The sequence below is a fragment of the Marmota monax genome, unplaced genomic scaffold, assembly GCF_021218885.2.
Source record: "Marmota monax isolate L192 unplaced genomic scaffold, Marmota_monax_Labrador192_F-V1.1 WCK01_AAM20220418_F8-fsc00004, whole genome shotgun sequence".
In the NCBI taxonomy this organism is placed as follows: domain Eukaryota; kingdom Metazoa; phylum Chordata; class Mammalia; order Rodentia; family Sciuridae; genus Marmota; species Marmota monax.
The window spans coordinates 9500454-9526381 of record NW_026692881.1 but is presented as its reverse complement, the minus strand read 5'-3'; the positions used below and the strand labels follow the sequence as shown (position 1 = coordinate 9526381).

General features: G+C 33.6%; 1 protein-coding gene across 1 annotated transcript in view; it reads right to left on the bottom strand.

Annotated features, from left to right (window-relative positions):
- Positions 1-270: 270 nt before the first annotated feature.
- Positions 271-25928, bottom strand: part of Kif11 (kinesin family member 11) — a 49236-nt gene continuing 23578 nt past the window's right edge. The window contains exons 11-22 of the mRNA XM_046450537.2: positions 25161-25248; positions 22921-23109; positions 22056-22263; positions 20826-20998; positions 17871-17996; positions 17488-17646; positions 14305-14411; positions 10446-10725; positions 7666-7888; positions 6308-6459; positions 5862-5978; positions 271-1820 (exon numbers count right to left, since the gene is read on the bottom strand). Coding sequence (XP_046306493.1) covers positions 1689-1820; positions 5862-5978; positions 6308-6459; positions 7666-7888; positions 10446-10725; positions 14305-14411; positions 17488-17646; positions 17871-17996; positions 20826-20998; positions 22056-22263; positions 22921-23109; positions 25161-25248 — 1954 coding nt within the window. The 3' untranslated portion in view covers positions 271-1688. The remainder of the gene's footprint in view (positions 1821-5861; positions 5979-6307; positions 6460-7665; positions 7889-10445; positions 10726-14304; positions 14412-17487; positions 17647-17870; positions 17997-20825; positions 20999-22055; positions 22264-22920; positions 23110-25160; positions 25249-25928) is intronic.

The following is a 25928-nucleotide window of genomic DNA, read 5'->3' as shown; positions in this document are numbered from 1 at the left end:
TGTTTTTCCTTCTGTCAGGCAGTTAAATTAGGTGCATTAACAGTCTCAAGTTTAAAATAGAATAGAATGAGATGATTTAAAGCTAAACTGCAGTCTATTTCTCATTAATCTTATACCTAAGGAATAGCCCCTTGGAATGCAACTGGAAGCTTGGCATGTTTACCAGGGATATTATTCCTTGGTGGTACCTATGTAGAAGTTCATTTTAGTAGTACTAAGGCAGTTTATTAAACTCAATAATTGCCAGATAAGAATTATAAGGCAAGCAAGTTAATGAGGAAACCAAATTTATTAATTATGGATGTTCCAATGGCATTTTATTAGATATTGTGATAGTTTACGTTGACACCTGTTTGCAGAAAAATTATATCCCCTATTTCTATTTAAAATAATTAATACTTCTGCAAGGTAAATTTAATTCCTTGAAGTAGAAAATTTTCTAATTCTCCAATATGGCAGTTTTATATCACTAATCAAAAATCATCTTTCTAAAATGTATATACTAAACTTGATGTAGACACAAAATTCTATATGCTCTGGTTCTTCATGTTGAAATATCTCAACTTCCAGAAATATGATCACCAGATCAAAAATGCCAGGGTTCTTTTCAAGGTTAAGATTTCAACAGAGAAGAAAAAAAAAAAAAAAAAAATATATATATATATATATATATATACATACAAATTTATTATATACAAAGATAAGCAAAAGAATATAAACTTTAGTCATAATTGACAGTTTTGAAAATTCTTTAGATTATGGTGACCTTCTCCAAAAGACATGGCCACAAAGCCATGAATCAGAATTCTAGACAGTTTGCTCATAATAGCAATTTATATTGTAGAAAAGTTGGGTTTTGTGGGGGCTAATAAAGGAATGAAATGCTTTCATATCTAGGGAAAATCAATTAAAATATCCCTGAAGAGGGGCTGGGGCTATGGCTCAGTGATAGAGCACTCACCTGACACACATGAGGCACTGGGTTCAATCCTCAGCACCACATAAAAATAAAATAATAAAATAAAGATATTATGTCCACCTAAAACTAAATATATATATACATACATTTTTTAAATTATCCCTGAAGGAAGGGATACTCTCAGGGGTATGTTTATCAGTAACAGTAATTTTAGACATAATCACTGAAAAATAGTTTAAGATTTCTGGGTAAAATTCTGGTTTTCTCATAATAAAAAAGGAAACTTTGTAGTTCAATATATGGTTTGGTGACAAATTAAAAGGGAGAAAGTAAGCTGAGGAGAAGGCAACAGAGTTTACGGAAGAGGCAAGAAAATATAGATAAGTCTCATCAAGAAAATAAATGAGTTGGTCTTTTCCAAGACCAAGTGTTGGAAATATTTATCTATGTAAGTTCAAGCCTAAAACAACACAATTCACATACATTTTATATTTAATAATATACAAGAAAAATACTTTTCATTTGTTGTAGAAAGGCTACTTTATATGAAAAGCAAGAAACATACTTACTCAATAAAAATCCCAAATGAAATCCAACTTAATATATAGAAATTATAGGGATGACCAAACAATTGATTAAAATTCAACTACATTTACTGTACTGTCTTGACATATTCTACTCCTTTTTAATCTGTACACAAGGCTCAAGTACTAGGGTTTCAGGTTTTATTTTTGATTTTTCTTAAAAATAATATCAACTCTCAAATTAACTAAATATTTATCTGGGCTCGTAATGGTAATCTGCTCTTTGTAACAGAGTTCTCTGTAGATTCTTCCACTTTAGACCTCTCCACTGGGTTAAAGCCTTTGTTTTCTTTGTCTTTTCCATGTGATTTTTTATGCTGTGGATTTAAGAGGAGAAATTAAGTCAATATAATATAATGGGTTTTTTTGTTTTTGTTTTTTGGTACTAGGAATTGAACTCAGGGGCACTCAACCACTGAGCCTCATCCCCAGCCCTATTTTGTATTTTATTTAGAGACAGGATCTCACTGAGTTGCTAAGCGCTTTGCCATTGCTGAGGCTGGCTTTGAACTCCCGATCCTCCTGTCTCAGCCTCCCGAGCTGCTGGGATTACAGATGTGTGCCACCACACCCGGCAATATAATGTTTTATACACATTAATTATATTTTAATTTCAAAGTTTTCTGGGTTGTAGGCATGACAGCTTAGGTATGGAAAAATTCAGAAAAAGTTCAACACAAATTTGAGCAAACTGTATTTCTGGCAAGTACAGGTGAGTGTCTTCTTTATATTCACCAATGGAAGGAATCAGATAAAAGAAATATTAGTTTTCTGCATTATTTTCTAAGACAAAATTGCAAATTATACTATACAGTAGTGGTTCTCAACAGGGAGTGATTTTTCTACCCAATGGACATATGGCAATGTCTGAAGACATTTTGGGGCAGTTAACTAGGAAGTGGGTGCTACTGAATTGAGTAAAAGCCACAGATGCTACTAAACATCATACAATTATAACAAAATTTATCCAGTTTAAATATAAATATTGCTGCTGAGATATCCTGCTTAGGGAAACAAAGATTATTATTATTTATAAAAATCAATTCTATTTTTGACAGAGAAGCTAGTACATAGGCTATTTAAGAAACTGGTGTATCCAGAAACAAACCCATATACATAACAGTTATCTCATACTAGACAAAGCCACCATAAACATATATTAGAGAAAAGGTATCCTCTTCCAACAAATGAATGGATCTGGGAAAACTGGAAATCCATATGTAGCAAAATGAAATTAAACCTCTATCTCTCACCTTGCACAAAACTCAACTCAATGTAGATCGAGGACCTACGCATTTGACCAGAGAGACCCTGTGCCTCCTAGAAGAAAAAGTAGGCCCAAATATCTAGCATGTCAGCTTAGGAACTAAATTCTTCAACAAGACTCCTAGAGCATAAGAAGTAAAATCAAGAATCAATAAGATAGCATCAAACTAAAGAGCTTCTTCCCAGCAAAGGAAACAATCAAGAATGTGAAAAGAGAGCTCACAGAATGGAAGAAAATCTTTGCCACTTCAGATAGAGCATTATTCTCCAGGATACAGAGAGAACTCAAAAAACTTTACACCAAAAAAGCAAACAACCCAATCAGTAAATGGACAAAGGAACTGAACAGGCACTTCACCAAAGAAGAAATATGAATGGTGAACAAATATATGAAAAACTATTCAACATCTCTGGCAATTAGAGAAATGCAAATTAAAAGCACATTGAGATTCCAGCTCACTCTAGACAGAATGGCAATTATCAAGAATACAATAAATGTTGGCGAGGATATAGGGAAAAGTTACACTCATACATTGCTGGTGGGGCTGCAAACTGGTGCAACAACTCTGGAAAAAAGTATGGAGATTCCTCAGATAACTTGGAGGAATCAACATTTGACCCATCTATCCCACTCCTCGGTTTATATCCAAAGGACTTCAAATCAACATGGTACAGTGACACAGCCACATCAATGTTTATAGCAGCTCAATTCACAATGTTTAATCTATTGAACCCACCAAGGTGCCCTTCAACAAATGAATGGAAAAAGAAAATATGGTGTACGCACAATGGAATATTACTCAGCCATAAAAAGAATGAAATTATGGCATTTGCCAGTAAATGGATGAAACTGGGGACTATCATGCTAAGTGAAATAAGCCAATCCCCCAAAAATAAAGGCCAAATGTTCTCTGATATGTGGATGCTAACACACAATGGGGCAGGGTTAGAGGGTGGAGAATAGAAGTTCAGTGGATTAGATAAAGAGGAGTGAAGGAAGGGAGGAAGGATGGGAATAGGAAAGACAGTAGAATGAACTGGACATAACTTTCCTACATTCATATATGAATACATAACTAGTGTAACTCCACATCATGTACAACCACAAGAATATAATCCTAATTAGAATAAGTTATATTCTATGTATGTATATGTGTAATACATCAAAATATACTGTCATGTATATCTAAAAAGAACAAATAAAAAAATTTTAAAAACTAAAAGGTTGAAAAAACAAAAAAGAGAAACTTTGGTGTATCTTTTTTTTAAAGATTTATTTCACATTTCTTATTTGAGAGTTTTATTTCATTGGAATCCTCCTACTTGCCCATAAGGAATTGGTGATAATTGGGTGTATAATTATGCCTATAATCCCTATAAGTAAACCTATAATCCCAGCAACTTTGGAGGCTAAGGCAGGAGGATCACAAGCTTGAGGATAACCTTAGCAATTTAGTGAGATCCTGTCTCAAAATAAAAAGTAACAAGTACTGGGGATGTAGCTCAGTCATTAAGCACCATGGTTAAGCACCAATCCCCAGTACTACTACTAAAAAAAAAAAAAAAAGATAGTGGTAACATTGATTGTGTACTCAGTCGTCAATGTTAAGACAAATCCTAAACTAACTTTCAAGTTTTAGACCCAGCACAGGGCTGGGGATGAGCTCAGTGGTAAAACACTTGCATAGGGCTGGGATTGTGGCTCAGTGGTAGAGTGCTCAACTAGCATGGGCGGGACCCAGGTTCGATCCTCAGCACCACATAAAAATAAAGGCATTGTGTTGTGTCCATCTACACCTACAAATAAATACTAAAAAACAAAACAAAACACTTGCATATATATCCGGCTGTGGGCTCAATCCCCAGCACAGCAAAAATAAAGCTCTCACCAAAAAAAATAAAAATTTTAGACCTAGAGAAATTCTCCATATCACTGTCTTTTAAATCCAGCAAACACCCCACATCAGACTGCTATTAGAGAAAAAATCACCTCTAGATTTCACCTAAACATCTAAAACCAAACCCCAAAGCCTTCCAATACTGTAGGGACTTCCTTGCTGTAGCTAAGTCACTAAGTCTAACCTCTAAAATGCCACAAACAATAATAATTAAAGGATTTCTGACCGGGGATTAAGTGGTCACTAAGGTTCTATCTTTCCCCCTTTTCCTAACTTCATAAGAAAAAGAAAGGGATCAAAAACTGAAATATACTTACAGTTCTTAAAAAGCAAAAAAGTAAAGCAAAAAGTAGGAAGAATTTGGGGATGAAATTGCTCTGAGGTAGACAGAGAGGAATTTAAGGGCATCTGTGCTAGAATTTTTAACAGTTTAAATCAGGGATAGAGAAAGAATGTTTGGACCTTGAGGAAAAAAGACCTGCAAATCTATTAAAAACAGGTACCCGCAAATACCTATCAGAAGCAACTCTCTAACTGTAAACTGTAGATGTCAATGTCTTACATAAGGAAATTCTTATTTTGCCTATGCTCATATCTTCAAAATAGAGGGAAAGATGACAATTTATAGTGCCATGTTCCCAACAGTGGGGAGGATAAGGAGAGGTCATAGGATTTAACTGCATAAGATCAGGGCAGTTAAGGAGCTCAGGAAACTTTGAGGAATAGTTAATAAGAGAAGAGCTTCAGGCAGGATAAATCACTAATATAAGAGGACTTCACTCTAAAAATCGCTTAAGCCTTCAAAATTTAATGGTCAGATACAAGATCTAGGCCTTCCACGTCAAGATCTACAAGGTTTGGAAGAAGGAAGGCAGAAGGAAGAGAGAAATGACTCCTCTTAGTATCCATTCTGAGTATATAAGAAGGAGAAAGGGGATAAATGTAATAGCTAAAAATTACCAGCTAAGTATGTAGATTAAGTAAAAATTTGCCTTTATTTATCTAATAGAAAACCCTTTATCAATATCAGACTATATAAATAAGTTAAATCAGAAAAGTCAATAAGCCATCCCAAAGCAATGACTGAAAATTTGTTTGTTATGGTACACCAAGAGTAATGCCTTTACACTGAATAGTAAGTGACTGACTTGTGGGAGTTGTGGAAGGATTATCTGAAATTATATAATCAGATACCTGGAAAAACGGAACCCCACCACTTGAAGAACAATCCACACTGGTATCTACAGATGACTCTTGATTTAGAGGTTCTTCAATGTATTGCACCAGAACTGCCTTTTCTTCATCCATGTCCTAAAATAATAAGTCAGATGAGTGATTAAGTCCAACGCTTAAAATCATCATAAAAAAGGGTTAGATAGGGGCTGGGGTTGTGGCGTAGTGGCAGAGCACTTGCTTAGCATGTGTGAGGCACTGAGTTAAATCCTCAGCACCACATATAAATAAATTAAAAAATAAAGGTACATCAACAACTAAAAAATATTTTAAAAGTGGGGAGGAGGGGGGTGTAGATAAATGAGATGCAGGGCAGGTTTGAAGGGTAAATAATAACATTTTTCACATGAAATCAATCATGTCAAGATTAAGGGAGAATTCTAAAATTATGATACTTTAAATTTTACCTGATTATTTTCTTCTTTATTGTTTTCTGAACAACTCATCATCATTAACAGCTCAGGCTGATTCTTTTTCAGCTGATCAAGGAGCTGTTCACGTGGTTTGGTTCTTACTAATGTTGATGGGTATGAATAATTCTTTCTCTGTGGTGTTGTGCCTGTAGGGAACATTAGACAAGTGCGGAAAGTAGAAGTTTGAGATATAAATAATAATTTTTATTTTTTAAAATAAATTTTAAAAAAGTTTGGTGGTACTCGGGATTGAATCCAGGGGTGCTATACAATTAGCTACATCTTCACACCTTTTTATTATTTGGCTCTTGCTTTTCATTCAACATTTTAACAAAATTCCTAATTTCACTGGTAAGTGAACAATAACCTTATAGGTCTTTAGCAGAAAAAATAAACTAACTTTTTTTTTTTCTTTCAGAGATGGGGTCTCAGTATGTTGCCCTGAGTGGTCTCAAACTCATGGACTCAAGTGATCCTCCTTAACCTTCTGAGAAACTGGGACTACAGGCATGTGCCACCATGTCCAGCAACTAACCCAACATCCTTTAGCACAATCTTCTTTTATAGTTGCTTTTTAAAAATAAAATTAAAAAAAAAAAAAGCTTTGAGGTATAATTCGCATACCATAAAGTTCACTTACTTTAAATGTACAATTCAATGATTTTTGGTGAATTTACAGGGTGTGCAACTATCACCACAATCCAAAGAATAATCCAATTATTTGTCCTGCATAAAATCTTTTTCATGAAGGACTCTGAATCATTATGATCTACTGATCTTTGCCATGTCTATCTCTCAAATGGTAATAATTCCTATATGCTAACAGTCCACAACAAAATGAGAGGGACACATAACAAAATGCACAATGTGGTAAACTTTGCATTAAACTGGATTTAGTCAACAAATTCCTCCAATACTCTTGATATTCAAATATTATTTTATAGGGGTTGGGCATTTAGCTTAGTGGCAAGAGTTCTTGCCTAGGACACACCCTGGGTTAGGTCCTTGGTCCTGAAAAAAAACCGTCATTTTACAGAGTGCTAGATAGATGGCTGGTCAGTTTTATGATTTATTTTTAAAATGCCCTTTCTTAGATTAGTCAGTTCCTTGAATGTGAAATTTTACTAAATTATGATGTCTAAATTTTGTATATACCAGCTATATCATGACACCTAATACTTGATATTAAAACTATTTTGAGGTTCTAATTTTTCCATTATTAAATTGATTACAGTGAGATGAAAAATTCATATCAGGCAATTGATCAGCATCAGTTTTAAATAACATCTAACACTGTATAGCATTAAATTCAATTTCAAAAAATTAACAATTCTATTTCCTTTTTAAATTACCTGTAGGGATATCCAGTTTCAGATCCTGTTGCAGAAAGCAATTAAGCTTAGATAAGCCAATTTTTATACTTTTATTAAGCTCTAGACTTTGTACTATCAACTGCTTTTCATCAGTAGTTATCTGACCAAGAAAAATATTATGTTGGTTCTCATTAGCTTCTTTATGTCCACTTAATTTTTCAGTGATCTCTGAACTTGAAGTCTCACAACATTGGTTTACAACCTGTAATTGATACAAATAAGCTTTCATTACTAAAATTAAAGTTATCAAATGCTTTATTCAACATGTCATATCTCTTTACCTTGAAACTGTCCATTATAAAATTTAAAAACTTATACAAAAGTAAAGAGAACAAGATAATTAACCTCTTGTATTCATCACCCAGTCTCAACATTTATCAACACATGGGCACAGATAAAATAAGACTGACCTCCCAGTCCTCATCATAAGGATTATTTTGAAGCAAATTCCATATCATTTCATCCATTTACTTCAGCATATGTCTAAGAATTAAGAGCATTTTAAGACAACTATCCTATCTAAAAATTTAATATTTATTCCTATAGATCAAATGTCTAGAGTATTCAAATTTCACCAAATGTTTTCCCCAATTGGTTTCTATGAACCAGAATTCATCACTAGATACTGAATATATCTTAATTAAGTGACTATATAATTTTTATCCAAACTAGGACACTTTTCAAAGCAATAAGCCCTATTCCTAATAATTACTCCAACATAACAGATATAAGGAAGGATTGTCTCAAGCAAACTAAGACTTAAGATTCTTTTGATCTACAAGTTATCCTGCCTCATCTTTTTTCCTTTAAAACTATTGTTGAAAAAATCAGGTTTTTACCCTTTTGGATATCTCAAATTCTGGATTTGGTCTATTGCATTGCCATCCCATATATTCCTATGTTCATCTGTATTTTCTATAAACTGGTTAAATTTACAGGCTTGATCTAATTCAGGCCTATTTCACAGGTGGAACTTCAGGCATACAATGCCCTGGTTATATCTGTTAAGATTAATCAGTGGGGCCAGATGAGGTGGCGCACACCTGTAATCCCAGAGGCTTGGAAAGCTGAGGCAGGAGGATCACGAGTTCAAAGCCAGCCTCAGCAAAAGTGAGGCACTAAGCAACTCAGTGAGACCCTGTCTCCAAGTAAAATACAAAACAGGGCTGGGGATGTGGCTCAGTGGTCTAGTGCCCCTGAGTTCAATTCCTGGAACCAGACTCTTAAAATATATATATATATATATATTAATCACTGGATTCAGAAGTAGTTACCCTATTAATTAGAAAGTTCCTCTCAATCTCTCCCCTAACTCTTGAACATCTGATAAAATGACTTAGCAATCATTAATGGCCACAGAGGTTATTTCATTGGGAGTTGCAAAGTGATGATATTCAAATTGTATCATTTTTCCTTCATTTTACTTGCTGAGATTCTATGAAATACTTTTCTTTATCAATTATCCTGTTAAACCAAGATATGGCTCTTTGAAAAAAAAAAAATAGATGGATGTTGTTTCTCCTTATTTACCTGTTTTCAAAATAATGCATTGTTTCCCTATCATGATCCAAAAGAAACCCCTGAAATTTTAATGAATTAATTAGCTTTAATATAATTGATGTGTTTTTATCTATTGTAGTCATTATTCTTTTTTTTTTTTTTTTTTGGTGGTGGTAGTGCTGGGGCTTGAACCCAGGTGCTTGTGCATGCAAGGCAAGCACTCTACTGAGCTATATCCCCAGCCCTCATAATTGTTTTTTTTTTTTTAATAGTTTTTTAGTTGTCAATGGACCTTTATTTTATTTATTTATTTATATGTGATGCTGAGAATCCAACCCAGTGCCTCACACATGCTAGACAAGTGCTCCACTACTGAGCCACAACTCCAGCCCTAATTATTCTTATTGATGCTCCATTATATCATCTTAGAGCAGGGGAATGCTAACAGGTTGGCTATTAAGTTCTTTGGACACAACATCAGGATTCTTTCATAGCTTCCTTCTGGTATGACTTGTTGTCTAGGCTCATAACCCTGTATGTTTTTTGTCTGTTATTTCTCTATGAACCCTGTTTCTTCTCCTTATCCCAGGTTGTTTATATAACTTAAAATACTTAAATTCTTTGAGTCTACTTTCTGAGAACATAGTGAAATCCTTTTATTGAACAGAAAAGAAAAACAAATCATAAAGGGCTCAAGCAAGTGTTAAGTTCAAGCAAACCCACAAGCCTATCAAGTATCCTTTGAGCAACCAAACCAAATCCTAAATTCTTAAAACAACAATAGGCTTGAAAGTACCTGGAGAAAAGTAAATACAAATGGAAAGTATTAAATATTTAAAGACAGAGTGCCCTTCCCTAAAGAAATAAGTAAAAAAATCAAGGTTAGATATAAGACAGAAATTGGATATTACATTAGGCATGTAGAAGACACATACCAAAGCATAAAACAAGATCATGTATAAGCATACCAAGTATTTTACTTAAAAGTTTAAGTCGGGCTTGGGTTGTGGCTCAGCAGTAGAGCGCTCACCTAGCACGTTCGAGGCCCTGGGTTCGATCCTCAGCACCACACAAAAATAAATAAGTAAAATAAAGGTATTGTGTCCAACTACAATTGAAAAATAAATATTTTTTTTAAAAAGTTAAGTCATTATGTCTTAAAATATAATTTGTTTTGAAATCAGTTCTAAGCTAAGAATATTTAATTTTCTGATTATAACTATTCTCCCCAAAGTAGGTTCCAGGTACAAAATTATTACCTCCAACATGTTCTGGAGTTCCTCTTCCCTTTTATTTAAGCAAGATACCCACTGTTCAGAAAAACAAGCTGTGCTTGTGGTCAGAGACTTGCATCTCTGTTCAGTCTCTTGAAATATTTTTTCCAGGTTACTACTGAGTGTATCACAGTGTTTCACAGACTCTTCAACCAATTTTCTACCTTTTTGGTTAAAATGTCTGAGTTCTTGAGACAAGCCATCAGAATCAGTACCAAATTTTTTACTGTGAAAAGTTGTTTTGTTGATTATATCCTTAGATTTCCTAGAAAAAGAAAACATCATTGTTGAAATGGGAAACTAAGACTCAAAGGATATATACTTTCCCAAGATTATATACCTCTCAAGTGAGATTTGATGCAGGTAGTGTGGCTCCTGCTCTAAATGAATCTTCTAAATTCATTAAGAGCAGACTGACATCACCTCTACCATTAAATGACTTTTGAAAAAGTGGACATTTCTCATAAAACCTTTCTCAGCCCTCTTCCAGATATGATGCTTCTGTTTGTAGTTCTCACAGAATTTATCTAGATAGTTACTAAAATGTCAAAAGCAGTTATGATTATTGTACATGAGTATCACCCAGATTTCCTAGGTAATTCTAGTGAGTATACATAGCATATATAAAATATAGGAAAATAATGACACAGGCACAGGAAGAAATGGGAATATACTATTATAAAGTCATTTTATTACACATGAAAGAAAAGATTATTTGATGATAGATTTAAGTTATTTTAAAACACTATATGAGATATGGTGGTTCATGCTTATAATCCTAGTGACTTAGGAAGCTGAAACAGGAGAACTGCTAGTTCAAGATCAGCCTTAGCAATTTAGTGAGACCCTCAGCAATTTAGAAAGATTCTATCTCAAAATTAAAAAAATAAAATAACAAGGACTGGGGATGTGGCTCAATGATAAAGTGTCCCTGGGTTCTATCCCCACTACCAAAACAAGAACAACCAAAAACCAAAACCCAAAAACAAACAAAAAAAACATATTTCAAATCCTGAAAAAGCCACTTTAAAAGGTAATAAAAAGTGTAAAGTCAATGTAAGAGAGAAAATGAAAACATAAAAATGTTCAATTTAAATTAGGAAAAAGAAAGGGGAAAAATTAAATAAAGAACAAATGATGCAAGAAATAGAAAACAGCAGATCTACAGATTTTAATATAATCATGTTAACTTTCATTTTAAATGCAAGTGGTCTAAATATATGATTAGAGCCACAAATTGGGGGCTCTGGCATGGTAGCACTTGCTTAGCATGTATGAGGCCTGGAGTTTGCTCCTCAGCACTATACAAAAGGAAAAAAAAGAAGTCCATATTGTTAAGTTTGACAAAAAAGAGCAGCTAGCTATATTTTGTCTATAAAAAACATATTTTAAATATAAATATTTAGGCCAAAAGTAAAGGGATGGAGAAAGATACATCATATAGCTACCAAAGGAAAGCTGAAGTACCTATATTAATTTCAGATAAAACAGACCAGAACACGGAGGATTACCAGGGATAAAAAGGGATCGTTGCTGGGAATGGTAGCACATGTCTATAATCACAGCAATTGCGGCAAAAGGATCCTAAACTGCCAGGTGCTGTGGCACACACCTATCATCCCAGTTGCTTGGGAGGCTGAGGCAGTAGGATTGCAATTTCAAAGCCAGACTCAGCAAAATCAAGGTGCTAAGCAACTCAATGAGACCCTGTCTCTAAATAAAATACAAAATAGGGCTGGGAATGTGGCTCAGTGGTCAGGTTCCCCTGAGTTCAATCCCTGGTACAAAAAAAAAAAAATCCTAAATTCCAAGCCAGCCCCAGCAACTTATAAAGTCGGTTATAAAATAAAAGTTACAAAATGGGTTATAAAAATGCAATAATAAATAAAATACCTTACTGATGAGTTCAACAGTAGTTTAGAAATTATAGAGGAAGACTCAGTGAACTCGAAGAGAGGTCAATAGAATTGATTGAATTTGAACAAGAAAGATGTATGTTTATCTATTTATCTGAATAAAAGATATAAAGCTTTCTCTTCAGGGGACATAATAAAAGAGCTAACATTGTGTCATCAAAAGTCACAGAAGGAAACTGGGTGTGTAATCTCACAAGCCTGTAATCCCAGCGACTCAGGAGGCTGAGGCAGGAGGATAGAGAGTTCAAAGCCAGCCTCAGCAACAGCAAGGCACTAAGCAACTCAGTGAGACCCTATCTCTAAATAAAGTACAAAACAGAGCTAGAGATGTGGCTCAGTGGTCAAGTGCCCCTGAGTTCAATCTCCAGTACCCAAAAAAAAAAAAAAAAAAAAAGTCACAGAAGGAGAGGACAGAGTGTATGGGACTGGAAAATATTCAAAGAAATAGAAGATGAAAATTTCCACATTTGGTGAAAGGCACAGCCAACAGATTACAAAAGCTGAACAAATCCAATAGGGCACACTGAAATAAATACATTAAATAGACATGTAATTATATTTCTAAAAATTAAAGATGAAGAAAAAATTCTTAGAAGCAGCTGCAGATAATCTGCCAATAGGGGAACAATTACTTTAATAATGAAAATCTGATCTTATGGAGGCCAGAAGGAAATGGAAGAACATACTTCAAATACTGAAAAAAAGAACTCAATCCTGAATATTACATACAATAAAAATATCTTTCAGGAATGAAGGTGAAATCAAGACATTCTCAGACAAAGGAAAATAGAATCTGTGGCTTGTAAACCTGTCCTGCTCTTAAAGGAAGCTTGAGATTTCCATAAGGAAAAATTAAAAGGGTAAAAATATGGGTAAGTAGAATATCCTTCTCATGAGTTTAAAATATATATATAGGAAAAAAAATTGAAACTTGACAAATCTTATAAACTTTTAAATACATATGTATACATACTTTAAAATAGATCATGGACTTAATGACTTACTGTAAAATATTGAGATGGGAGTGGGTATAGCTCAATGGTAGAGCACTTGCCTAGCGTGTGTCAAGGGCTCTAGGTTTGATCTCTAATACCAAACATACATACACCAACCTAAATTTAATTTCAAGTAAAACATGAAATTCTAAAACTGTTAAAAGAAAACATAGGGGATACAGCTCAGTAGCAGGGCACTTGCCTATCATGGAGGTCCTGGGTTCAATATGGTAAGTATACAGGACTGACAAGCAATGAGGCTATAAAACCACAGAAAACCTTAGTGCAGATATAAGCAAACTTTTTCTTAAAAAGCCAGACGGCAAGTATTTTAGGTTTATGGTGCAATGATTCTGATGACAACTACACTGCTGCAGTGCACAGGCAGTCAAAGACAACATGTAAACAAAGAGGTAAATTATAAACAAATTGTTTATGATTATAGGAATCCAGCCCATCAGCCATTGTTTACCTAACCCTGTTCCAGTTAGTAAGCATTTTTTTTTTTATCAGTGATGTAGATTAGAAATTGTGAAATTACTCAACATGTATTTTAAGACTGAAAAATAAGAAAATATATTGGGCTGGGGTTGTGGCTCAGTGGTAGAGTGTGTGTCTAACGTGTGAGGCTATGGGTTCAATCTTCAGCACCACATAAAAATAAATAAATAAAATAAACGTGTTATTTAATAAGAAAATACATTGTGAACAATAGCCAAATTTTTCACTGCCTGAAAAAGAAGCACAAATATGGATAGAAAGTTATTTATGTGTTTATACACTTAAGTTATACCCACATACATACTAACTTGTTAACAAATGAGAAATTTACTTGAAAATATATAAGAACTATATGCACTATTTGAAACTCTTTTTTTCTTAAATAATTCAGAAGACTTATAGAAAGTCGAAAAGAATTTAAAAATAGCTTACTGCTCTGTATTTTCTTGGACATTCTTGAGTGGTTTCTGGATGTTTTTACACTTTTCCTCCAAAGCACAGAATCTCTCTGCCCAAAGATTGATTAACTGGCAAAGCTCCTATAAGAAGATGGGAGAAAGGGAAAAGACTTGTAATTATGACAGTTGAACACTTTTTTCTGCATATGACTGATGGATGACATGAAGTCTTCTTCTGTAGGTGAGAATAATATAAATTCTTGAGAAGCTCTTTAACTTCACTTCTCTCCCATAGAGGAAAGAAGTGAAAGTGATACAAAAAGGATAGTATTTATAGATATTTTTTAAAAAGTAAATAATTATAATTGCAAACTTTGCTGTTTTAATTGTTAGTAACAAATTACTTTCATTATACTTCAAAACACATCCAGATATCACATTATGTTTGAGAACCATTGTGACAGGTACATAGTTACTTTCTAACTGATGATAACACTAGAAAGGGAAATTGATGATGATAACTTAATGGGTCAAGCAATCCAAAAATATTAATTACTGGAACTAAAAAAATTTATAGGATCTAGCTGAGTTTTATTAATAAAATATAATTAGATTCTTATATCTTTACTTATACATAATATCTTTAAAAACAAGTTCTTATAGGCACATAACATGCCACATTGCACAATGAAGAAGCTACACTAAAGATTACAAGGAAGAGTTGGAAACATATCCAGGACTTATATTTACTGTTCATTCCACTTAATATCTCTTAATATATACCTAACATTCTGATTGTGAAAAAGTCTGTTAGTAATTCTACTAGTCCAAAAGTAGAGGGTAATACAGGTATTATCAGATTTATCTACAATATGTGTTCAAAGTTTACACAATTGTTTCATTAGTGTTCACTTTAAATTCTAGAAAACCCAAGGAATAGTTCACTTAGTAAATTTGCTTCTTTAAAGCCAGGGAAATCAAAGCATTCATGTAAGATATATTTTGGATCAAGTTTCCTATTTGGCTACCAATTTTAAGCATTACAAAACAGCTAATTTATTAAAAAATGATCAGCCTTAGAATATGACATATATATAAAACAAATTTTTTTGCAAGTTTAAAAGCAGCTTAAAGACAGATCGATGGAATTTACCAAATCTCAACAACAAATATATATACATATATATAAAAGAAAGAGAAAGATCTATACAACTCTTCCCTCAGGAATTACATACAATAAAAGATCTATATATGTATAGGTATCTACAAAGTTATAAATAGATTTAAGGCAGATACCCTACATAGAGGTATAAGAAATTACTGCAATTTCAAATTGCCAAGAAATGTATAGAAGAGGCACTCACAAATGAATGCCTTTTAGGCATGTGTAATATGTAAAATGAAATATTGTTTGAGCTCCCAAGGTCTCAGTGTCTTCATTAGAAAACTGGGCAAGTCATAGGATCTGTATCTGTATTGATGGGAGGAATAAACAGAATAAACAAGTGTTAACTATAATTTTTACTAATTTCTGATGTTAATCCTCCCTGAAAAGTTTCATGCTTATCTATTTCAAAAACTAATATTCTATTTTAAAGTTGTTGTATTTCATACCTAAAAACCTTGATGTGTTTCCCCCTCTCGTTTTGATTGACATAGATATGAATTCCTCCCCACCTCCAAAGAAAAAGAACTTTTTTTTGCTCACTAAATCATGTCAACAGTTTTCAGTTTTATTGACCACAGTGCTGTCATTTCATGATAGGCTAATTTAATAAAACTTAAGATTTTCATTATTACTCAAATCTTTTTTTTTTTTTTTTTAGAATTTTAATATTTATTTTTTAGTTTTCGGTGGACACAACACCTTTGTTTGAATGTGGTGCTGAGGATTGAACCCGGGCCACACGCATGCCAGGCGAGCGGGCTACCACTTGAGCTACATCCCCAGCCCCATTTCTCAAATCTTAATCATAATAGAAGTTTTTTTCCACATATCTGGTAATAGAGATTATGGTTTGAAGGTTTGGCTTTAGTTTAAAGCTGCACATATTGAAGAATAGTTTACCTGGAAAAGAAGTCATGAATTATATTTATAATCAATCATTAAAAATTGAAAATTGTATTAATTTACTAGAATTTAAATATCTGTCACCAATGAGACAGAAGTAATAAAGAGAGCAGGTGCAGTGGCGCACACCTGTAATCCCAGCAGTTGGGGAGGCTGAGATAAGAGGATTGCAAACTCAAAGCCAGCCTCAGCAACTCAGCGAGACCCTGTCTCAATATGAAAAATATAAAAGACTGGGGATGTGAGTCAGTGACTAACTGTCCCTGGGTTCAATCCCCAGTACAAAAAAGGAGAAAAAAAAAAGACATAATGAAGAGAAAGTAGGGCTTAGTTTATGAAAGATACTACTACCCATGTCATTCTAGAGAAAAGAACTTGCAACATCATGTTCAGTTTAACTGTTATAATCATTTTTCTCTAAAGATATATTTTTTCTTTTTTTACTAATCTTTCATCTTGGTGTAAAGAAAGGCTGTTGTGTCATAATGTGCTTCAGCATAGGGTTCTACATGTAGCAAATTCTCAAATGTTAACTGATTAAGAGAAGTATTTTCAAATATTTGACATTAATTATTGTTATAAGGAACAATGGCTATGGAACTTACAAGCATCCTGCCTCAGCCTCCCCAGTCACTAGGATTACAGATGTGCTCCACTGCACCTGACTTTGCTTTGATTTTGGATTCTCTGTTTTGGTTACTAAAATATACTACATTCCACTGGGACAGGTTTTCTAAATTGGTTTTAACAGCATTCAGATTGTGTAACAGATCATTAAACCATATCAAACCATCATAAAACTTTCGTTTTACATTCTCATATCAATTAAAGATGATACCTGTGAGGGCTGGGGCTGTGGCTCAGTAGGAGAGTGCTTGATCTAGCACGTGTGCACTGGGTTCAATCCTCAGCACCACATATAAATAAATAAAAAATAAAGGTACATCAACAACTAAAAGATGTTTTGAAACTATTTATTTAGTTGTAGTTGGAAACAATACCTTTATTTATTTATTTTTATGTGGTGCTGAGGATAGAACCCAAGGCCCCATACATGCTAGGTGAGCACTCTACTGCTGAGCCACAACTCCAGCCTCAACAACTAAAAAAATTTAAAAAAACAAAAAACAAAAAAGAAGAAGATACCTGTGAATGGGTTTGTTTTATGGTATTCAGGTCTTCACTTAAGTTTTCACAAAGTGTCTGTGATTCAACCAAGGAAGAAATTGTATTTTCTTGTAGTTCATGTAGATTGTTACACAATGTACTGAGAAAGCCATCCATTTCTTTTTTCTGATCTTCTATCTTTGAAGGAAAAAAAACACATTAGTTTCTTTCTTAAATAGCACATAAATTTTGACATATAAAAAACATAAACAGGGGCTGGGGTTGTGGCCCAGTGGTAGAGCGCTTGCCTAGCACTTGCAAGGCGCTGGGTTCTATCCTCAGCACCACATAAAAATAAATAAATAAAGTAAATAAAGGTATTTAAAAATTTTTTTTTTAAGAAAGAACATAACATTTGTTACCTTATCAGCCACTGTCAATGAAGTCTTGAAACTATGCTTCAGTTGACTATTGATCTCCAATATATGCACCACAGCAGGTTTTAAAATTGTCTCCAGTGAACTTAGAAGGCCAGTTGAAAATTCATTCTGGTTTTAAAAATAAGCAAACAGGTCTTTATAAAGAGTATTTTACTTCCATAAACCTGGCTGGTTACATAATATCTTAAAATCTTCAGCAACTAAACATGAACATTAAAATTCTAAACTGACATTCTCTATTTTTTATAACCTACTAAGATATCTGATCTGTATATCTAAAATTAATATTCAGCATAAGTCACTTAGTCCTACATCTAGTAATTAAGAAAATGGTCAGTTGGTGCATAATATATTCTTTTTATTTTATTTTTTTAGTTGTAGATGGATAGCAAACCTTTATTTTATTTATTTTTATGCAGTGCTAATGGATAGAACCCAGTGCTTCACACATGCTACTAGGCAAGTACTCTACCACTGAGCCATAATTCCAGCCCACATAGTATATTCCTAACAGTCTAATGAAACAAGTCAAAATTCAGAAGAGAGGAAATGAGTCAATTGATAAGATTTCACCATTCCAAAGGAAATTAAAAAACAAAACAAAACCTCAAAACCCACAGGTATATTTTTTGAAAATAAATTTCAACTAAGTTTAGGTTACCAGTCAGAAAGATTGAGTACAAATATTTACCAAGAGTAGGCTTTGGGCTAGAGGTGTTTGACTCTGAAGGTCTGATGACTAAGAGCCTAATCTATCAGAAGAACTTGTGAAGTTCTTGTTCTTATCAAGTTATATGGAAAATTAACAATGTAGTGTAGATTAGAAAGTTCTATAAAAAGAGAAGAAAAGCTGGGCACTATGGAGCATGCCTGTAATCCCAGCAGTTTGGGAGGTTGAGGTAGTAGAATCCCAATTTCAAAGCCAGTCTCAGCAACTTAGTGAGGCCCTAAGCAATTTGGCGAAACCCTGTCTCAAAATAAAAAATAAACAAAAAGGGCTGGGGTTGTGGCTCAGTGGTAGAGCGCTTGCCTAGCATGCATGAGGCACTGGGTTCGATTCTCAGCACCAAATACAAATAAATAAAATAAAGGTCCATAAACAACTTTAAAAATTTTTTTTAAAAGGGCTGGGAATGTGGCTAAGTGGTTTAGCACTCCTGAGTTCAATCCCTAGTATCAAAAAATTAAAACATAAATTCTGATCTAAACCTCTTTTCACTAAGGAAGGGGAAACAAAAACAGAAATAAATTAGTAAGTACTTAAACTTGGGGAAAAAATAAATAAATTAGTAAGTACTTAAAAGAATACTGGTTTTCTTTGGAAAACTAATTCCAACTAATTCTGTGGGAGCAATAGTCATCTCTTCTTTTGAATTAGGCAATGTTTTCACCTTGTTATGCAGGAAAACATTCATAAATAAAGACTACCATTTAGTGAATAAATCAATTTCTGAAACATTAGTAAAGACAAAATATGTTTAACTTTGTCAATTTCAATGAAGGTCAGCTAACATTTATAATATTTATTTGGAAAATACTGAATAAATATTGTTAACTTCAAAAAGGGAGGCAGAGAGCCTGCATAGGAAAAAAAATAGAATATGGTCAAGAACTTCCTAGCAATCCATATAATTACAGTATAAAAAATATAAATCAGGTATGAAAGAGGTAATATTAAGTATAATTACATGAGTGATTTCTATAGAATCATGGGGAAAAGCTTTAGAATCAAAGCTTTGGGGTTGGGGTTGGGGTTCAGCGGTAGAGCACTCACCTAGCATGTGCGAGGTTTGATCCTCAGCACCACATAGAAAAAAAATAAATTAAATAAAGATATTGTGCCCAACCACAACTAAAAAATAAATATTAAAAAAAAAAAAAAAGAAAGAAAGAAAGGCTTGGTCACACAGATCTAAACCTGGATATTGTTGTATGTGCTCCTAGAATTCTTTTTTTTTTTTTTTTGGCAATGGGGATTGAACCCAGGACCACTTAACCATATAAGCCACATCGCCAGTCCTTTTTTATATTTTATTTAGAGACAAGGTCTCACTGGAGTTACTTAGGCCCTCACTAAATTGCTGAGGCTGACTTTGAACTCACCATCCTCCTGCCTCTGCCTCCCAAGCCACTGGGATTCTAAGCGTGCACCACCATGCCTGGTTGTGCTCCTAGAATTCTATTTACTATTTTTCTTAAATTACTATTACTAGTACATATGACTATTACTATCACACATTACTATTATTATCATACACTATTATAGTTTAAAAATTATCCAATATCCCCTTTCTGGTTGAAAGTTAGTTTAACATGATTATGCCAAGGACCCTTGAAATGAGGAGGGCGTGCCAATTTCTATGCCAACTAACAAGTCATGAGTCTCTTTGATTCATTTGGAGTTAAAGCTGCCCTTTACTTATTAGAAAGCTTATTGATAACTCCTATTCTTAACCATACCAGATACAAGTGAAAAAAGTGTCAGAACTTAATTACATACATTTGGAAACCAATCTTTCGGGGGGTGGGGGGGAATACAGTGGAAGCTGGCATGGTGGCATATGCCTATAATTCCAGTGAATCAGGAGTCTGAGACAGAAGGATTTCAAGTTCGAGGCCAACCTCAGCAATTTAGCAAGGCCCTAAACAACCTAGTGAGACCTTGTCTCAAAATTTTTTTAAAAAGTGTGGGTTGGGGGGCGGGGGGTACAGTGGCAATGTAGCTCAGTGATAAAGCATCCCTGGGTTCAATCCCCAGTACCGAGAAAAAAACAAAACAACGGAAAGACTTGTCTCTAAAACTGTAAATATACTCTTTCAAAGAGATGTATATCATTGTGTCTAGCAAAGCTTAAGAAAAAAGAAGAGTAATTAACATTGTTTTTTGATGACTTATCAAATAAAGCCCTTCAAAAATAATTAAAGATATTTACTAACAATAAATTTCTGTAGTACAGTTTTAGTTTCTGCTGCTAATGATTGTTCTTCTAATATCATATTAGAAATTTGAGAAATATGAGTCGACACATTTTCTGGAACAGATGTGAGAGATCCAAGTGCTACTGTAGTAATAGTGTCTAATGCAGAGACACTAGAAGACATCAGATTTCCTATAACAATGACAAAAAAAAAAAAAAGAAAGAAATATGTAAATTTTGACATAAACAAACATATTTAAATACAGATAGACCCACTTCAAAAAGGTAGGCAAAATTATATCCTTGTTGTGGAATTTGTAATAATACAAAAGCTTAAAAGAAATGGCTCCCTACTGAAGGAAGAAAAGATTTTAAATACATCTTATATATGTCCTATAGTGTTCTATAAGCCCTTGACATATTTACATGTATATCAAACTTAACTATAACAGTAAACCAAAAATTAGAATATACTAAAATTAATCTCTAAAATATAGAATGGAAATGAACTAGAAATCAATACAAAAATTTATAGTGATTGGCTGAATGTGACTAGAATCTAGATGATTTAAAAATTTTTACATTTCTGGACCTTCTAAATTTTCTGAGTATATTTTAATAAAAAGTAAACTAATACTTTTAAGCATGTTCTTTCTAAAAGGAGAGAGCAATGGAACAGTTGAATGACACACATACATATTCTGAGAGTAAAGCAAACTTTTAAGATATATATTCCCAAAAGGGGAAAAAAAAATAAGAGTTGCAAAATGTTTGTGCAGAGGAAATTTCTATAATAAGAGCTCAATAAATTTAAGAGTACTAAATCCTCAGGGTCAGGAAAAAAGGGAACTTTAACTTCTAAATTTATTTGATTATTTAACAAACATATATAGAAAACAGGAGGAAATTACCCTCTAAGGTTTGTTTTGTTTAACTCAAAAAAGCATTAACCTTGGGGCTGGGGTTGTAGCTCTATGGTAGAGCACTTGCCTTGCATGTGTGAGGCACTGGGTTTGTTCCTCAGCACCACATAAAAATAAATAAAAGTATTGTGTCTATGTACAACAACAACAACAAAAAAATTTTTTTAAAAAGCATTAATCTCCACTCTAAATAAATAGTGTATGCCTTGGGGAGAGTACTAGTGATACTGTCACCTGATTATTTTCCTGTATTAAATTATTAGTTTTGAAATTCGCCTCACATGGAACACATAAAGTCTAGAATAATTAGAAATACTGAAACTTACCAAACAAAGTCTTGTGAACTTCTAGCATGGCCTTTTGTTTTGAGCTGCCATCCTTAATTAATTCCTCCATATCATTAAATAGACTATTCAAGTTTTTGCCAAAAATATCCTGAGCTTCTGCATTATGTTGGTCAATTGCCTTCTTACGATCCAGTTTGGAATGGAGACCAGATACATCTGTTGTTGTTTCTTTAACTGTGTTGAGCAACTATATAAAATTTAAAAAATAATAATAAATATTGAGTAACAACAAATCTGACCATTATGTACCAATAAAAAAACATGGAGAATGTTAAGATAAAAGCAATCTAATGAAAATATGTATGCTACATAAGAATTTCTCTATAAGAACTGGTAAATTTTAGACATCAAAAGAAATGCTTATATGGTAATTTATCCAAATCTCTAGTAATGCTTATTTCTCCTCAGCTATCTATACAAGGAAATTGACTTTGCAAATTTATTGCAATAATCATATCCCCTCACATTTTTTTCTATTATGTTTTACTATCTCCTCAAAGTACACCTAATTAAAAAATGCAATACTTTCATCATCTTCCATCATTAGAAGACAGCAAAATCTTAATGACTATTTAGTTTGTCTTCACCACAAAGCAAAAGCATCCCATCATATTATAAGTGTCTACAAAATATAAAGTCATGCTCCATTTTAACTTTTGACTTGAGTCAGCATCTAATGTGAGAAAAATATAGATAAAATAGTACAACAATATTTTTTAAATTGACACAAATGTCATTTATGTTGAATAAACAGAATCTCATAGTTAATACGTAAGCATAGAAAGTTACTTCTACCATTCTCTAATTTCTTTAATACAAGTACAAATCAAAACAAAGGACAAACCTTGCTGGCAGTATCATGAAGTTTCTCTTCAGTACTTTCCAAAGCTGATGAGATATATTCTTCTTTAACAAGTTGTAATTTAGTTTCTTGCAAATGTTTTTGAGTGGTTTCAAGTTCCTGTGTCTTATTTTGCAGGTCAGATTTACATTGGTCTAGTTCATTTTTATTATCCATAAATAACTCTGTAACCTAAATATAATACATTAAACATTTAAGAATTTTAAAAATGCTGGGGCTAGCTGGGCATTGTGGTATGCACCTGTAATCCCAGCAATTTGGAAGGCTGAGACAGGAGGATCACAAGTTCAAGACCAGTCTCAGCTGGATGAGGTGGCTCACGCCTGTAATCCCATTGGCTCAGGAGGCTAAGATAGGAGAATCCCAAGTTCAAAGCCAATCTCAGCAACAACGAGGCACTAAGCAACTCAGTGAGACCTTGTCTCTAAATAAAATACAAAACAGGGCTGGGGATGTGGCTCAGTGGTCAAGTGCCCCTGAGTTCAACCCTGGTACCAAAAAAAAGACCAATCTCAGCAATTTAGCAAGGCCATAACTCAGTGAGACTCTGTGTCAAAAATAACAAGGCCTGGGGACATAGATCCAGTAGTAAAGCATCCCTGGATTCAATCACCAAAAACAAAATACTAAGGCTGGTGAGAGAGCTCAGTGGTAGAGTTTCTTGCTTTATATGTGAGGCCCTGGGTTTGATCCCTAGCACCACAGCATCACCAAAAAAAAAAAAAAAAAAAGCAAAGTTGAACTCATTGTTTAGTTACCTGGTTAGTTCAGGAGAACAAAACAAATTATTCCTAGATAAAAGTTATAACAAATTACCAGGCAGGTTAGCACATTTTATATGGCATCTGGTTTCTTCCTGTAAGTTTACTCAAAACTTTAGAGATTAAATAACAGATCTATGCAGTGGTGTTAATTCTTTAGTTTTCTTCCAACACTGTCAGTGGATCTGTGTTATAAAGGTGTTAATGTGAGGACGTATGGCAGAGTCAGGTCTCCCCCCTAATACTTTTATTTAACACCCAATCTTTCCCAATCTCTGTATTCCTTCACCTGATAAACATGTTAACAAAAACTCCTCAGCATTAACTTTACAACTTTAACAACTCTCAAAGTTCAGTTATTCATCTGCTGCATAATGATGTTTCAGTCAACAACAGACCGTGTGTGATAGTCCTATAAGATTATAACAAGCCGGGGACTAGCAGTATAGCTAAGTAGTAGAATGTTTGCCTAGCAGGCATAAGACCCTAGATTCAATCCCCAGTACTGATGAGAGAGAAAAGATTATAATGGAACTGAAAATTTTCTATCACCTAGTGAAGCCAGAGCTGTCATAATGTTATTACTCATGTGTTTGTGATGATGCTAGTATAAACAAACTCACTGTGCTGCCAGTCATATTAAAAAACAACACAATCGTGTATAAACCATAATAAATGATGATAATAAATGACTATGTTTCTGGTTTATGTACTTACTGTACTATATACTCTATCTAGAGTGTACTCCTAGTTAATAGTAAAACAGCCGTAGGTAGGTGCTTAGGCACCTCATTTTAGAAGGTCAAGGCATTATAATCAAAGGAGATGACAGCTCACTGTGTGTTTATTGCCCCTTTACTGACCACTTTCCAGGGAACCAAGATGTGGAGGTAGAAGAAAATGATATTCATGATTCTCACCCTTTATAGGCCTAGGCTAATGTGTATGTTTATCCTAACTTTTAACAAAAAAATTTGAAAAGTAAAAGAATAAATATATTTAAAAAATTGGCTATACTGTATATTCTAGATGTATAGGCTTGTATATGATGTTTATGCAACAATGAAATCACCTAATCTAATAATGCATTTCTCAGAAAATATCCCAGTCATTAAACAACACCTGGCTAAATTTTTGTAGCTTTTTCATTAAAATTAATAATAGTAAAATTATGATATAATTTACTTTCAGCATAAGAGCCAGAAAAAAAAAAATCCTTAAAAGAGAAAAATGGGGGGCTGGGGATGTGGCTCAAGTGGTAGTGCACTTGCCTGGCATGCGTGGGTGCTGGGTTCAATCCTCAACACCACATAAAAATAAAAAATAAAGATATTGTGTCCACCTAAAAAAAAAAAAAAACCTAAAAATTAAAAAAAAGAAAAGAAAAATGGGTCCTTCCCATTCTAGAGTTTTATTTTAATATTTGCTTTTCAAGTAACATTTAATGTTTCAAATGCTTACCCTATTTAGTTCCTCCTCAACAGCACCAATTTTTTCAATCAATTCTACAATCTGTTCTTCTTGAACAGTTAATTTTCCATTCATGGCTCTAAAATAAAGTTTAATGAGTTTAACAGTTAATATTTTTTCCAATCCTACAAAATATTAGAATATAACATAATGATGACAGTTACACAAACTCATCTCCACCACTTAGCACCATCATGAAATAACACCTAAGTTTTGATAAGCAATAAACATAAATTGCAAAAAACAAATGTTTTCTCAGTCTTTGTTTTATAAATGAAACATTTTTCTTTTGACTCAAATTCTGAAACTGAAACCAACATATAAGGGTAAAGCATGTGTGTGTGTGCATCAAATTTGAGAAGCCAGAAAGCTAAAAGAGGGCTGTAACTCACTTACAGTAGAGACAGGAGGGATACAACCTAAGAGTCTATAATTAGGGATATGGAATATAAAGATGCCTTCCCAGAATGCTGGAAAGACTTGATATTGAAAACATCTGATATCATGAGAGGATAAGGGAGAACTAAAGCAGCAGGCATAATAATATCATCTCCTAGCCACTGTATGTTATGTCCACCCCAAGAAACAAATATCATCATCACATCAGCACATAAACCCTCATGAGATAAGAGGATTATACTCTAGGGCAGCATTTTTCAGCCTCAACACTACTGACATTTTGTGCCAATAATTCTTTGGTATGGAAATATCCTATGCATTTTAGGATGTTGAGTAGCATCCACTGGTTGCCAGTAGTGC